This window comes from Aedes aegypti, chromosome 2 (genome assembly GCF_002204515.2).
Source record: "Aedes aegypti strain LVP_AGWG chromosome 2, AaegL5.0 Primary Assembly, whole genome shotgun sequence".
In the NCBI taxonomy this organism is placed as follows: Eukaryota; Metazoa; Arthropoda; class Insecta; order Diptera; family Culicidae; genus Aedes; species Aedes aegypti.
The window spans coordinates 231,733,325-231,749,802 of record NC_035108.1 but is presented as its reverse complement, the minus strand read 5'-3'; the positions used below and the strand labels follow the sequence as shown (position 1 = coordinate 231,749,802).

The 16,478-nt window shown below is 35.2% G+C and overlaps 1 protein-coding gene across 1 annotated transcript in view; it reads left to right on the top strand.

The window, feature by feature from the left end:
• LOC5574375 (junctophilin-3) overlaps window positions 1-16,478 on the top strand; it is a 51,355-nt gene that overhangs the window by 32,864 nt on the left and 2,013 nt on the right. The window contains 2 exon segments of the mRNA XM_021844393.1: window positions 7,947-8,158; window positions 8,216-8,505. Of these exon segments, the coding sequence (XP_021700085.1) occupies window positions 7,947-8,158; window positions 8,216-8,505 (502 nt within the window).

Sequence of the window (16,478 nt, the reverse complement as noted above, 5' to 3'; positions counted from 1 at the left end):
TATATTTTTGAGAAAAAGCTTATACCGCAATAATAGGACAATGAAAATGCCAGCCTGCCTATTATTGCGGTATCTGTAAATCACATTCAAAAATTCGATATTTCAATAGTCATTTTGAATGTAATTGCTGGAAACATTGATTATATTATAAGGATACTATTTTGTGACACAATTTTGTGTCATTCATACATTTATTTGGTTAAACAAAAGATTTATGTTTATCTTTACCCTGTAGTTGCTCTTTTTTACAAATATATTGCAAATAAACGCAATGTTTTATCGAAAAATCACATAAACTGATTGAAAATCGGAACACATACCAAAATGCGTTGAAAAACCAAGATACAAGATGATCGCAAGGAACCAATCTTTTAAAATTGCATTGGATTTGTGAAAACTAGTGAAAAATATGTTTGAAAGCATCAAAGTTGTGGCTATACTTAAGTCAAAAAAATAATTTCCTATATTGCGACTAGTGGTCTCAGATGGAGGAACCTTGTCTAATGTAAATAACATTGTCCAGTAACGACGGAAAAGGAGACGAAACCCGCAGAAAATCATTCGATTCTGTTGATTTGTTTTCGAATCGTGACATAGAGTAATGAATTAGTTTTTTTATAGATATGTCCAAAGTCACACAAAATGACAGTACCGTGCAATTTCATTAGCATAGAGGGAGCTTATTTTCACTGCTAGAACATTGTGTGGCATTGAATGTGTACTGAATGTAATAAAATCTATGATTTTTGGTATACCGCAATAATAGGACAGCACTACCGCAATAATGGGACAAAATACCGCAATAATAGGACAGAGGAAGAGCTTCAGATTTATGTTACAAAAATGTATGTTTGGTTCCAAAATTTACTTTTTTACTTCACTGTACTCCAGATAAAGGATAGTTTTAACACTTCACATTGCAAAATACTATAATATTTAGGTTTTGGACACTGAAATACGATTTAAATTTCAACACCGTGCTTAAGTCCTCCATAATAGGACGGATACCCTAGCAATTACAGAAAACTGGATAAAGTAATACAAGGCACGAGACACACCACGTGCCTAAAACGGTATTTTTGGACGAGTTGTCGAATCAGCACCAAATTTTTGGCTTCACTCCAGCTGTTCGTGGGTCAGTCCTGTGGGTCTAACGCTTATATATAAATAACACACATGGTCGTAGCAAGGTAGACGGTCCGCAAGGGGCTGAGCGAAGATGTTAAACAGCCTATCTGTGTAACGCTAATTTTTAGCATCGATTAGGAATGATCCTTTTATTTGGAAATAGGAATGATCCTTTCAACCTGCATACTGGAATACTTTTTGTAAAGATTTTTCCCACCATGCCACTACGCATTGGGGAAATCTGAACCCAAAGGTGGAAAAAATAAGTGATAACTTTCATAATAGAAAGATTAAAAATAAGTTTTATAGCTTGTTCGAACATAACTTTTCTCAGGAATCGATTGATGATAGTTTCACGAACGTGCGACAGTTCTAGGATAAGATATGGTGCCCGTTTTCCTTGATTCCTGGGAAATACTAGATTTTCATGTTGCTTTTTGTAAATTGTTTTGGAGAATATTTCTCATGAATTCCATCATTCCTAATTCATTCAATATTGTCTTACAGAGAACGTTATAAAAAGATGGAAATTTAGGGGATTAATGCCAAATGTACAATAACATATTTTTAAGAGGAATTTTTGTTTTTAATTTTTTCAGCGTGTTTTGTTTATTGAAGTTTATTCTAAAATAGTCAGATAATCATGAGTATAGCTTGCAGAAACAAGTTGTAGTGAAATTTGCATAAAATGTTTTTTTTATTATGCTTCATGCAAAATATGGTATATAATTTACTTTCTTATATCACAAATTCCAAACATTTCCAAACGATATGCGATAGTTTGAGTGCACAATATGGATTTCAATGATCGATTGCCGCCTGCCTCATTGATAGGAGAGAGTGAGAGCATATAGTTTTATCTGCCCCAATTCCCCTAAATACGATTTGTTTCATAATTAATTGAACAGACATCTCTGAATTAAATTTATTATGTAATAAATTGTTTATCCCCTATATTGTAATCATAAAACATAGGAGATTATGGGGATTTTACACACATAAATATTTAAAAAAAATAACCAAATTAAAAACCTAGAAATGAATCCATAATGGAACCATCCGCAGTATTTTTTTTATTAATACACATTACTCAGGGTCAAGTTAGTTACACACCTGAACTGTACTGTAAAAATTCCGTGAGAGTTAAATTGCAATTTACACGAAATTATTCGGGAAACAATTTTGTCATTTCACGGATATTCGATAAGAATAATATAATTTTTTTTCAAGATTTTCATCATAGACATTGCGGAGATCTCATCTGAAATCATGATTTTCATCACAATTCTTAGAACATTTCCAGGACTCCCATCAGTTTTGTATCAGGATTTTCTTCAGAAAACTTACAGTATTTTCACCAGAAACTGTCTAGGACTTTTATCAGAATCCTTCCAAGGTTTTTATCAGAAACTTTGCAAGGTTCTTATCAGAAACCTTCCAGGGATTTCATCATAAGCCTTCCATAGTCCCTTGGATCGCAGTTGCACTGGTTTCGTGTTCTGTAACTCGATACCTCCCTAACTCGATGGTCCCTTCAATATCGAGTTAGGGAGAGTTGACTGTACTTCGTGATTGACCGGGATAATTAAAATTGTACAGGGCACAATACAATTTGTTAACAATAAAATATAACGATAAAGTAACTTTCCAAGCCAAAAAGGTCATTTCAACATATGTTTTTTATGACTGTTTTATTTAGATGAAGTAACTTAACAAAAATCAAAGCTTACCTTGACTTATTACCGATTTTATGTTTATGGTTTTTTAAATTTTTTATAATATAAATAAAAGTGGCATATCAAATGATAAGCATTCAAGTCATAATATCAAAATAATTTGGTTCATATTGAAGGCATTGTAGTGGATCATGTTAAAGTCTTTTTACTAAAAATTATCGACTGAAGTTTAGATGTACTCTCAGATTGGCTCTTCCAACATAGGCTTATAAACACGACTAATGTTGAAAAGAAACGCAAAAATTAAACTTTACATTTAGACAAATTAGAATATTGTTCCAATATCAAATAGTTTGGTATTTGAAAAAAAATCGCTATTTATTCTCTCTCGTTTATGACACTTTTTTATTTTAGCGGATTAAGATTGAGTCTGAGAAAAAAATGTCATCACTCTACGTGGCACCTATTTTGAACATGGCAAGCTTCATAAGGGCACACAGAAGCATTGTTAGTAACAGAATTGGTGACTAATCAACGATCCATTTTTGTAAATGCATATCCGCGTTGCCAATATCGAACAATGCCAAAATCGAACGGTAAAGTTGCCAAAATCAAACAGGCACTGTATAATTATTTTAATTTTTTTCAAATCTGTTAGATTGCATTTATTATGAAAATTTAAAATATCTTGGATTTTTTTCTATCTTGGCAAGTGAGTCATTTGCAACGAATCATAATTTTAAATCCGAAGTTAAACTAAACAACCAAAATTATGTCAATTTTCTTTCAAGCGTTACTGTTTTTACTACCGACTTGATTCAAAATGCTACGGTGGGAGGGGGTGATCCCTCTCTCCTACTCGTCACACATCGTCCGTCCCAATTTAGTGAATATCCTCCCCCTAAAATGCTACTTCATTTATGGGGTCGTCCAAAGTCGACGTAAGCGCTAATATGGAAAAAATGCATTTCATCGTTCCTATACATTCTTTGCCTTATATTGCGCTCATTGGACATAAGAATAGCATTTATTTGTTTTAAAACTTTTGAATTATAAGAGGAAAATGAATTGACATGTGTACATATACCAACTTACCCGAACAAACATACGTTTTGTCTGACCCTTTTCCCAGAATGCCATTTCCCAGAAAAGTGATTCAGTTCACAAACTGCCGTGTATCGCAAGTCAGTCCCATCTGTAAAAAGTAGGGTTCCGGGTCATTTGGCCGAACGCCATTTGGCCGAATGCCGTTTGGCCGAACGCCATTTGGCCGAAAGGGTCATTTGGCCGAATGCCATTAGGCCGAATGCCATTAGGCCGAATGCCGTTTGGCCGAATTAAAAATAATAGATGATAGATAATAGTTAGCATGAATGTTTAATGAATTTCAAAGAACAATTTATTCTTATAGAAGGATAAATCATCATGTATGTACAGCTCTTTAGTATTAGTTCAAGAAATAGTCAATGCTGAAAGAAGAACATCCTAAATGAAAGCAATTATTAACTTCTCTGCTAGCGGTAATAGTAGCCAGCAGAGGTTTTCGCATTGTGTTTGTAGTCAGCTTTTGACAGTAACTAAAATACAGTTTAAGATTTAGTCGTCCGTCTGTAGCATAGGTTCGCTTCAATGCTTCCAATCATAGGGTAGGTGTACCAGTTTTGGCCACCCTAAGGAAAAATATTGTTTATACATAAATCAAACGACCTTTGATTACTGTCAATACATTATACGAAAGCTTTCAAACCATGCTTAGCAGGGAAAATATAAAAACTTATCAGAAACTTTGTTTTTGTATTAAAAATGGGGGTGGCGAATACTGGACCACTTGCACCAGTATTCGCCACGATTTTAATTTCGGTTCCTGAATTTGCCACCTACATTGATTTCTTATGGAGGGTGGCGAATCAGGAACACCATGGCGAAAAATAGATGCAAAGGAGCAAAAATTTTAAGAAAAATATTTTTTTTTCTATTAATTTTTGAGAAAATTTTGCGGTTTCCAGGAATGTTTCCGTACTATCTTAAAGCTATTTAGCGAACACTAAACAATTGGCAACCATATATGTTGTAAAATGGTATATAATCCGGGGTGGCGAAGAACTGGAACATGGCGAATACCGGCACACCTTCCCTTTTAAGCGATTTTATTCATAGTTCTAGCAAACACGAGTTTTGGCTTCTTCTTTTCTCGACGGAGAAACAGTGAGCCTATTTGACGTTAACTGAATCGTTCGATTTATTGATATACGAAAGTAACGGTGCAGAGTTAATCTTGGAGGAGAATGAAATCTTAAATAAGATGTATTTAATAAGATTCTTTATGAGCGTATTGTAAGCCATAATTCCAATAAACTATGAAAAATATTCAAATATGAAAGAACAGCCTATGATCAAAAGAAGGATAAATCTCTTATAAAAATTAAAGCAAGTGTAATGCAAAAAAAATATTATATCAGTATAACTACAAAGAACTGCCGATAATTTAAAGAAGGTAAAATTCCCAAAAAAAATATAAGATTTATTATTGCCAATAGTTATGGAACCAGTATAAATCGAAAGAATAGCCTATGTTTAAAAGAAGGAAAAAATTCTGATGAAAATCAATCAGGAGTAAACCTAGCACACCGTTGGTAATCCAGAAACGACTTAGAGTCTTGACACGAGTTCGAGACGTCGTCCTGAATTAACGGATCGTTTTAATTATTCTCTTGGAGCACTGATATAGCGACAAATATGACGTTCGGCCACATTATCAAAATCAACAAATGAACTACCTGATTAGTTATTGGGCCACACTATTGATTAGACTGGCCCTTAAACAAAAAAGTTGTATAACTCAACGGGGCACCCTCTAGATATGAGCCTTAGGGTAAGAAAAACGCTCTCTCAAAATTTCAACTCAATTGGTTCCTCCACCAGCTGGCGCATTCGATTTGAAGTTTGTATGGGATATTCGTCTGAAATATATTGGAAATTGATCCTATGTCACTGTTTCGTTCCGTATACTAATTGTTCGCGTTCAAATAAGCCCAGAATGAGAAATACACTAGTTGATACCCTAATGAACATAATTGCAGAAGGTTGTATCTGGATTTAATCTCATTTTCATTACTCTTTCGATTGCTGAAAGTAAGGCTTAGATCAGCACTCCCGTACAGTCACTTATATGCATGCGACATGTGCCTCAGCTCGCCCAGCGTCATAGGTGGCTATGATGCGCTTAGTGGCTACCTCCAAGCTATGTTGAAGAAATACAAGCAGTATTGCATGATATACTTCAGATGATTAAAACACCAACTTTATTAATTTTGATCATGATACAATCTTCTACAATATTCTTCGCTATTACATCAAGTAGTGTTTTTGACATTCTGGGTCCAATTGAACGCGATCATCAATTTTCCTGAACCAAACAGTAGATGATGTGCTGTTGCTCATATGTTTGAGCTAAAAATCCCATATTAACTTCAATTCAAATGCGCCAGCTCACGGAACGACCAAATGAGCTGATTTTTTCAGAAAAGCTTCCTCGAACCCCAAGAAACAATCCTGGGGGGTGCCCCGTGGAATCATACAACTTTATTTTTCTCCCATACTGAGCTGGGCCAGTCTACTATTGATGAATGAAGCAATTTTTTTTTCGTGATTCGGCCAAACGGCATTCGGCCAAATGACCCGTTCGGCCAAATGGCATTTGGCCAAATGGCGTTCGGCCAAACGGCATTCGGCCAAACGGCGTTCGGCCAAATGGCCGGACACCCCCTTTTCTCAGAATGCCATTTCCCAGAAAAGTGATTCAGTTCACAAACTGCCGTGTATCGCAAGTCAGTCCCATCTGTAAAAAGTAGGCATTGAGAAAATGGGGTGTGAAGTTTCCAAACTCGTTTTCCATACGAACATTCAAAAACTTCTAGAGGATTGGAACATGTCCCATTATTATCCCATATTAATGAAATTTTCACAATTTGCTTTTCATTACGATAGCTTTCTGAGAAAAATATAAGGAGTATCAAAACACGGTTAATTTTTGGGTTACACGATGCGGAAATCTGTGGTGGGACTGATATGCGGTTACTTTTCATTATGGGACAATTTGAATTGCTGTTTTTCCTACTTTTTCCGAACAAATCTTATTATCTCGTTAGGGCAGCTGAAAGAGCATTGGAAAATATGTTGAAAACTGAACTCAACTCCATTTTAACGAAAATGCAGATGGGACTGACTTGCGATTCACGGCAGCAAAGGTGTCAGAATTGTGTTCAGTATCAGAATGGTGAATCAGAAAGAATGATAAGCAATCAATAAAGCCTGTCCACGATAAATTTCGGACACTTATTTTTCAGTGTAGGTTTTGAATTATTTCACGGATTGCTGAAACGTTTCACTTATATGACAGCTGAAACTCTCCACTTTATTTCGTGGTACAACATGTTTACATTATCGTAACATTCACTGAAATGGCGTTCAATCAAGTGGAAGTGCGCAAACGCATTTTGTTTGAACGGCAGCAAAATCCGAATTTATCGGTACGCGATCTTGCCAAAAAACTAAAGCTACCGAAAAGTACGGTATTTAGTGTTTGAAAATCATTTGACCAGCGCTTGGCTGTGGATCGGAAGGTTAGAAGTGGAACAAATCGAAAAGTATGCTCCCGACAAATGGATAAGAAGGTGGTAGCCATTATTGAGAAAAATCCCAATCTTTCTGTGCGAAATGTGGCTCGCAAAGTTGGGAAGTCAGAAGTCAGTTGGGAAGAAGGATTAACATCCTTGTCAACTGTTTATTTTGTAGATATAACTCTTTTATTCTGAAATAAACAATTGTTTTTGTTGAATTATGAGTAACTTTTTTTTGCTGCCATTATTTGGGTGTCCGAAATTTAACGTGGACAGGCTTTATAAGGAGATGAAACGACATTCGAGGAAAAGTAGCACCTCCGTTTTATCTAGTGTTTGTTTGGATAGTTTGGCGTATAAACCAGGTTGCTTATGAAAAAGGTTTGAACTCAACGAAGTGGTATTGAATATTCCATATTTCTATTATAATTATGTAATTAAATTTTATCACCGCAATTACAAGTATTTTCATGTTGGATACCAAAAGATAAATTACCTAATTTGTCATAATTCTTCATTTTAGCGGATCTTCATACGAAGGACACTGGCAAAATGGAAAAAGACATGGCCTGGGTGTTGAAACTCGAGGCAGATGGATATACAGAGGTGAATGGACACAAGGCTTTAAAGGTAGATATGGCGTGAGGCAAAGTGTATCGTCAACGGCAAGATATGAAGGTACATGGGCCAATGGTTTACAGGATGGATATGGCTCAGAAACGTATGCAGATGGAGGTTAGTCGATTCGGTCAATTATACTATAATAGGAAATTGATAAATTTATTTTTTTAGGAAGTTACCAGGGCCAATGGTTACGTGGAATGCGTCATGGATACGGTGTACGAACATCGGCTCCATTCGGAATGGCTGCACGTTTTCGTACAAAATCTATACGAGCATCTATGACATCGTTACGAAGTAATGAAGGCGGCAATAATCAAGCACCTACTCCAGATCCTGTGGAAAAGCGCAGTCATAGGATAGATGACGCACGAGGAGGTTTCGTGCTAAAAGCAAAATCAGATGAACCACCAGCAAGACGAAATAGTTTAGTGGAGAAAACCAAAAAGGGATTATTATCGGTTTGTATCTTCATTTTATTATTCGTCTTTCTGGTGTTACGCCTTAATTGGAACATATCCTACACTGAACATTTCTGCAGTTATTAATTGAATAGCTTTTCACGACTTCCTTGGACATAGAATATCTTTGTACCTGTCGTTATACACATGTAAAAATGGTCAATTGGCAAAGAAAGCCTTCAGTCAATAACTGGGTAAAATCTCAAAAGAACACTACGCTTTGCTCAAAGCTAATAGGGTGCAGAGCTACTTGGGCACTCCCATGATTCACTTTGGCATGGGGGGTTATTCTCGGCCGAATTGTCTAAAACTTTGTAATAAGAAGCACTTTAATACAACGCATATTTTGGCCAAAAATTAGCTCAGTAAACCCCACTGCCGAAGTGTATTAAATGTGCCATGAATAGGATCCAGCTTCCTATAAACGTAAATAATGAGGTACACATAATCGGTAGTGGAGACAGACTTGCTTCCTTCTTCTAAATGGGGCTACAACTTTCAGGGAAATACATTTTTGATGTGATTTCTGCACAGTCTCTCCATTAAACATGTTTTGCATGATCATAAATTACGAAATGATTAAAAAAAATCTGTTAGACGATTAAATAGGGTAATTTCATTTATTCAATGACTTGTCATATGAGGCTTTAAGAAAAGTTTGGTGACTCTTGATCTCCTTCTGAACACATATCCCAAAGAAAGGGCTATTGAATTCCGAACATGTTTTCATATTATTCAAACCATACATGAGATATACTTGTTCAAAAATGTAAGATTGTCCAATTTTTCAAGTAAATAATGTTTTATGAAATGATCAAGTCTCCATCTCACCTTTTGTCCAATGCATAGAATTCAAGCGAATTAATTATTTATAAAATGTTTTGTTGCTACAAGTATAACAATTCCAATAAATTAGAAGTTTCCATATAGGGGTAGCCGGGGCGGTTTGGCCAATGGGGTGGAATGAGCACCCCCTTAAAACTGCATAAATTCTTTAAATTTCATCTGAAATAACATGCAACCCCAAAGCTGGTGAGGAAATAAAGCAATATGCATGTTATAAGTCAATGTTCAAAACTCAAATAAAAATAAATAAATGATGTTCGAAAAAACTGCCCATATCGCCTCGAATGACACTTTTAAATTTCATCATAGTATTGGCTTGTTTAGGGGTATCCTGTTTTTTACATATTCTGATTCTACGCTAAAAACTAAGCCAGAATCCAAAGTTTCATAATTTTCCGTGCCCTGGAACTATTTTTAAAACACGTTTGAATTTAGTGAGAAATCGCGTTTGAATCACCCCTCGGCTAATTTTACTTCGGGACGAACTGTCATTATGTAAATTGAAATGTCATTGAGCCGACGATTCGAAATCTTTTTTAATAATTTATTATATCAAAATTGATATATTAAAGCGCAATAAAATCGTGTTACACTTATAAAGATGTGCTCTTTCGATCAAGCTACAAAAAACTGTGATTTTTTAATCACTAAACAACCTAATTATGATGTTTGACTGTTAGAATGTTTTTAAAAAATAATATCTTCCTGCACGGAGTATTTATAAATACTAATAACTTTCAATTGTAGTAACAAAATAATTTAATTTTTAGATTATATGAGATTATTTGCAGTCATATCATCCCATCAGTAAAAAATCGATTCGAAAAATGAGAAATTTTGAAAAATCAATCATTCATCCGTGAGCTTTATAAGACAAAAGAAATCATGCGGATCTAGTGTATTCATCTAAAAATTGTTGGAAATCATACAAACATTCGAAAAAATCATAATATTTTCAGCACTTTTATCGACTTTTCCTTAAGGTGGCCAAACTGCCCCACTTTCCTCTAGAATTTTATTGAGCCATAAATGGTGGGTGCTCAGACAGACCGGACTACATAATTTTCTAGCGTTCTAAAGATACGTTAAGGACTTCATCAATTCTGATTTTTTCGATGCTATTTTGATACTGATGTATCATCGAACATATGCGTTCTATTATTACAGCAAATAATGCGAATATTTTTATATTTGGAATGCCTGGGATACGTTTTCCTTAAACATTTAAAAAGCACTTGGTTCAGTCTGTATGAACACCGACCAAATATAATGTATGTATATTAGTTGAGGGATCAAGTATCCCCAGCTTTTCCATTATAAATCTGATAGTACTGAGCAGACACATATGTAAAGTTAGAGAATGTCAAATTGCACATTTGATTTTGATGATTCGAACTTCTGACTTATCAAAAATTGAAAGTTCTTTTGTACAGTTATTGAGAATATTCAAAACTGCTCAAAAGAACTTTGTTAAATTTAGTTAAGGAAATACAAACAAACTCCTTTCTAAATATTTTTCGTTGTCACACAGTATGTACTACCAGTTCTGCCATTGTCGTTCATATAGACGAACTTCAAATAAAAAAATAGCAATCAAAATTTAAAAAATAAGAAACACCTACGAAATAAGATCAACTCATTACTGTTCGTTTAAAATCTTTGAAACAGCATGCATAAATATTCAAGTTTTCTTCTAAAAACTATCAAAGTTACCACGTTTTACGGCACCCCCTTTACAGAAGACTATTGACTTCGTCTTCTTGGGATCCGGAAACAGCCTGTTTGCTAAAGCCCAAAGTTCAATCTTCGTTAATCAGCTGGACGAGTCTGTCGATTTCGTTTATTGGGCCGTTTATTGAACGTAGATCTGCAGGTCGTCTGCGTACAGATGGTATTCACATTTTACGACGTTTGGCAGGCTGTTGATGTACAAAGCAAACAGTAATGCACTGAGGCACGATCCTTGCGGTGTCCCTTCATTCAGCATACGAAGTTCCGAAGAGATGCCTCCCAAAACGACACGTTGGCTTCTCTGCTCGGGATACGATGAAAGAAGTTTACAAGCGGAGTCCGAGAATCGAAATTCCCTTTTTATTTTTCTTCCAACAGGTCATGTTTGACACAGTTGAAGGCCAATGAAAAATCAATAAGGACCATCAGCGCCGTCGCGACGTCGTACTGTGCGATCTACGGTACCCAGATTGGTGTTTAGCAAGAGAAGCAGGATTGGCGTCCTGAAGATGTTCGGTGAGAGAGAGAAGAATTTCCTCGAATACTTTCGATACTGCAGACAGAATGCTGATCGGCCTGAAATCTTTTGATGAACCTGGCGTGGAAGTTTTCGACAGAGGTGTCACTAGAGCTTGCTTCCAATGTGAGGGAAATGATTGAGCATTGATAATTGCATTAAATAAATACATCAGGAGTGGCAGAATGAATGGGCAGTAGTGTGAGACAAAATTTAGATTCTCGCCCAGTCCACTTTTTGGATTGCATTTAGGTCCCATACCAACTGTGCAAAATTTCAGCTGGATCGGAGAAACTATATTTACGCGCCAGCCGTTCAAAGTTTGTATGGGATTTACTATGAGAAAACTTACTTTTGAAGAATATTGCCGAAGACCGCGAAACAATCCGACACTTGTGAAAAAAGTTATTCAATGAAAACCTATTAGCAAGGCGACGTTGATTAACACGTAAAGGAATAACAATAATAACAAAATCGGGCAAAATTTCCGAATAGTTTATGCTTAATAACTTTTTTCACAACCATCGGATTTCTTTGCGGTCTTCGGCAATGTTGTTCATCGTAGAAATTCCTATTGAGATCTGTGTTCAGAATTTTTATAGAGGTCAATGGGCCCTCTGACACGATTGGGATTCCGCACGTAATCAAAAAACGTTTTTGGGTTTATAGCCTTTGTCCATCATTAATATGCAATTCTAATTTATATTTTACGCCTACTCATAATAAAAAGAATAGAAAGAAAAGTTTGGTTGAACATGGAAACAATTAATTATTGTCGTTCACTCTAAGCTTCTACTACGTTTTTGTTAAATATTGAAGTTTTTTTAAAACATCAAAATATTTTCATGATATGAAAAAAATGTTTAATTTATCATCTCTTTTTTTTTGTGGACTTCGTGGCCGTACGGTTAGTGTCGTCAAGACAATGAGCAAATCTCGTCATGGGGTGTGGGTTCGATTCCCGCTGCAGCCATTGAAACTTTTCGTCAGGAATGTTTCTCGGCTGTACCATTGGAGAAAGCTTGTCCGTTGTCTAGTGTTAAGTTCCAGTCTGTGCAGCTAAATGGCTGAAGACGGTGTCCGTGCCTTTTATATCATTTGATAGATCTAAATGAGACAAGAAAAAGTTGGTATGGGACCAAAAATATCCGTCGCGGCAGAAAAAAAAATAATTCGCATGGTTTGAGATGGATTTTTGAAGTATTTGTTCATATTTTTACTACATTTTTAATTGATTAACAATACACTTTAATCTTAACTTTTATAATGACAAAACGCTATTTGTTATATAGAAGTGAACTAAGACTTTGATTCAGAGTAGGAAGCATTACATGGTGATGCTAGACGGCAATACATCGAAAAATCTTTAAAATACATATGGTCATTCACTTAAGTTTCCTGCCATACCCTGCCATCCACATTACACCAACCAAAATTATTCAACTGTTTTGTAGTTCTTTTACATGATACTTTTTGTGGACTATAAGCTTATATTATAACTTAACTTTAAACTAAAAAATCATTCGATGGAAAAAGTTGAGAAACAGTGGTGGGAGAAAAATGTGTTGCGTTTAATAAGAGAACTGACTGTAATAGGTTTTTCTAAGGTACATATTACTCCAGAAGATATTTTACAAAGAGTTCAATAAAGCCATCAGCTCAACCTCTATAAAAACATCAACAGCACAAATGTGAATGGAAATGGTTATTTGAACTTTTCTGCAACATCAAGTTTTCAGTATGAACCATTTTCTGGTTCTTTAGATTTGTGCTTTTTACGTGTTGAGGTATGGCTTCGATGCATCTTCACCTTAGATGACAATTTATGTAGCTCCATTTCGCTAAAATAACCCCGCTCGCGCTGTATACGTCTATTGAGTGTCGAGTGTACCCCTACATTATTCAATTCATCTTAGATAAAGCAAAATGACAATCATTTACGCTTTACGAATTAGTATGCGCCCAAGATCTCTATTTGTTTCTTTTCTTCTATCGCCCTTCAATGGCTTATCTACAAGCCCTTAGAATGTTTTACGCAGTAATGACTTATAGAGGCGTTATGTCTTCTAGATTCTGATTCTATCAGCCGATACAGCCAAGCGACCAACTCTTCCGGGCCCAGCTTGATGAGTTCCACTCATATACCATCCTTTACAACCGCCTAGTTACTTTAGAACGGCATCCTAAACTTCCCTCAAAGTGGGAGCTGGTTGGTTACTATTGTCCAACATTCCGACGTAGTCATTTCCTCCACTGCCTCGAAACTCCATATCTGTGTCCACATAACCATTCAAATGTTCGTCGTAGTGCTGCTTCCACCTTTCAATCACCTTGCCTTAGTCCGAGCAATGGGAGCATATACTTTTACATTTCTGCTCGCGGTATGAAACCTTCGAACAAACGGATCTGCTGCTTCCACTTTTGTCTGTGATGCTCCTCGTTCTTCTCCTCTAGAACACCCTCTATCGAACAATCGTTCTGTTGTCTACGTCCAACGTACATTGTTCTCACTTGTAAAGTTGATGTTAGTTCTATCAAAATTAGGTATTGGCCAGAATCATTGATAGCACTGACGTATATTATGTCGGAGAAGTGCAACCCATGAATCGAAACCAATGATCGACCGTTGATCTCAGCCTGCACTGCAATAACCAGTACGCTATGCAGAATACAACGCAACGTTGTGTTAAAATCATATCATATTTCTAGCACAACAACAGGAACAGGAAATCGTAATAAAATCGATTTTATTTTCCACATATTAAGTTCATAATATGTTATTCCAAGATTACCAATTGAAATATTCGGAGAAAACCGTTTACAAACGTTTATACAAACATAGTTTATTTAGTAATCCAAACTAGATTTGAACAAGCTTTTTACTTTTCTCTTTTGCTAGGAGTGAATGGATGGTGTATCAGCAAATTTAGCCATAAATAGGTAAATCACTAATGTTACCTAATGTCAGAGAATGGTGGAATACAATTGATTTTTTTTTAAGCTATACCTTTAGTAGAATAGTAAAGGATACAAACATACAATTTGTTCATAAAAATTAGAATTTTTGTTTTGCGAAAAATAATGTTAAACTTCGATGAACAGCTTTTCTTAGGAGTTTTTGGAAAAAACTATTTAGCTCTTCAAACCAAAAGCATTTTCTAAGATCTTATATTTTCATAGCATTGTAGAATAATAGTTGCACAGAAAACAGATTACAATTTTATCAATAAATAAAAAAGATATAGCATAAACAAAGTGTCCACTTTATAAAATGAACAGTCCTTATTATTCAAAACCACAATAAAAAAATTTGATTGTTTTTCAATAGTTAGTTGATTGTTTTTCAATAGCTTGACTCTTAGGTCACTTATTTCGATGTTTGATGAGCGTATAAATTTATTCCAATTATTATTGAGCTACTCGTTCCAAATCGGTTTAGCCCGCGTTCGTTGAAAATCGGTGGATCACCTGTGCTACCATGGGAAAGAGAGGGTTAAGGCACATACCAGCAACTCAAAACGTCCTAAAAACTGTTTTAAATCACTACATTTTCGAACAGTTTACAAAAAAATATAAACATACATAAGCACCCTTACGCACGAATCCAAACATGTGTGCAAGAAAATATGATATAAGGTACCGTGGGGCAAGTGGGTAATGGAATTCGCATAGTTGAGATTCTTCAAATTCTAGAGACTTTAAATTGAAACAAATGAGGTCGTGTATATTTTTTAACTTGACCCCCACCAAATATAAACAGCATGCTGAAATTGATTTTTATGAAAAATTCAAGAAAAAAAAACAGAAAAAGTTTTTGAAAAATGTCTCCTTACTTTTCACTTGCACCAAAAGTGGGGCAAGTGAAAAGTTTACCGTTTGGAACAATAAATTCAAAAACAAATAGTTATATTCACGATTTCTATTAGCTTTAACATTTTTAAGGCTTCCCAATGAACAATAACATAAGTAACATGTAAACAAAGAAAATGTTATTCTTTTCACTTGAGTTTTCTTCTGTTTAGTTATGTTAGTTGAAATGATTCGACAACATTATAACTGCAACATTTCCAATGTTAGTTCTTACATTATAGGACAGCAATTGCATTTCTGCTCTGTAGAATTTCCACCGCTCGTTATTTGTTTTTGAGAAGTCGGATATGACGTCGGATAACTCTTCGGGAGAAATCAAACGGAATCCTTCAATAACGTATTTAGAATCTTTTTTATGTGGATAGACCTATACCCCATTTTTATGTTTTGAACTAGCTTAACATAGACATTCCACGAGATTTCCGTGTGTTCTCTAATATTGCAACTTTTCAGTCAACGTATTCCTTTTAATTGGCTGCCCGAAGTAGACATATTAATATTGTAATGTATGGCAACATCTTTTAGAGAAGTTCCATAATTTTTAATAGCTTTTAACGCTTGAGTATAGTGTTTCTTGAATTATCAGCACGTTATGTTTTTCTATGATAATTGCGAACCATGTTTACTTTTGGCTACTTAAAGAGAAAACACAAATTCAATCTCTAATGATAAACTTTTCACTTGCCCCACCTGATAAGAAAATTTATACACCGTCAAATTTAGTTATTTTTAGGTCTACGTCGAATTAATTCTAAAACTTTCTTTATTGCAGTTTGAAACTGTCACTGAGGACAACTAAGAAATGGTACAGGAAATTATTTTCCGCAACTTTTTTCCACTGAAAATATTAAAATAAGATTGTACGCCGCCAACTTGTTACGGAGTAACAGTTGTCAGGTTAACAATTTTTCGCTCTATTATGCAAAAATCGCTGAAAAATCTCAGAAATTTCTTACCTATCGTAATGTACTCAATGGCCTCAAAGGTTTACGCATGAGTTTAAAACGTT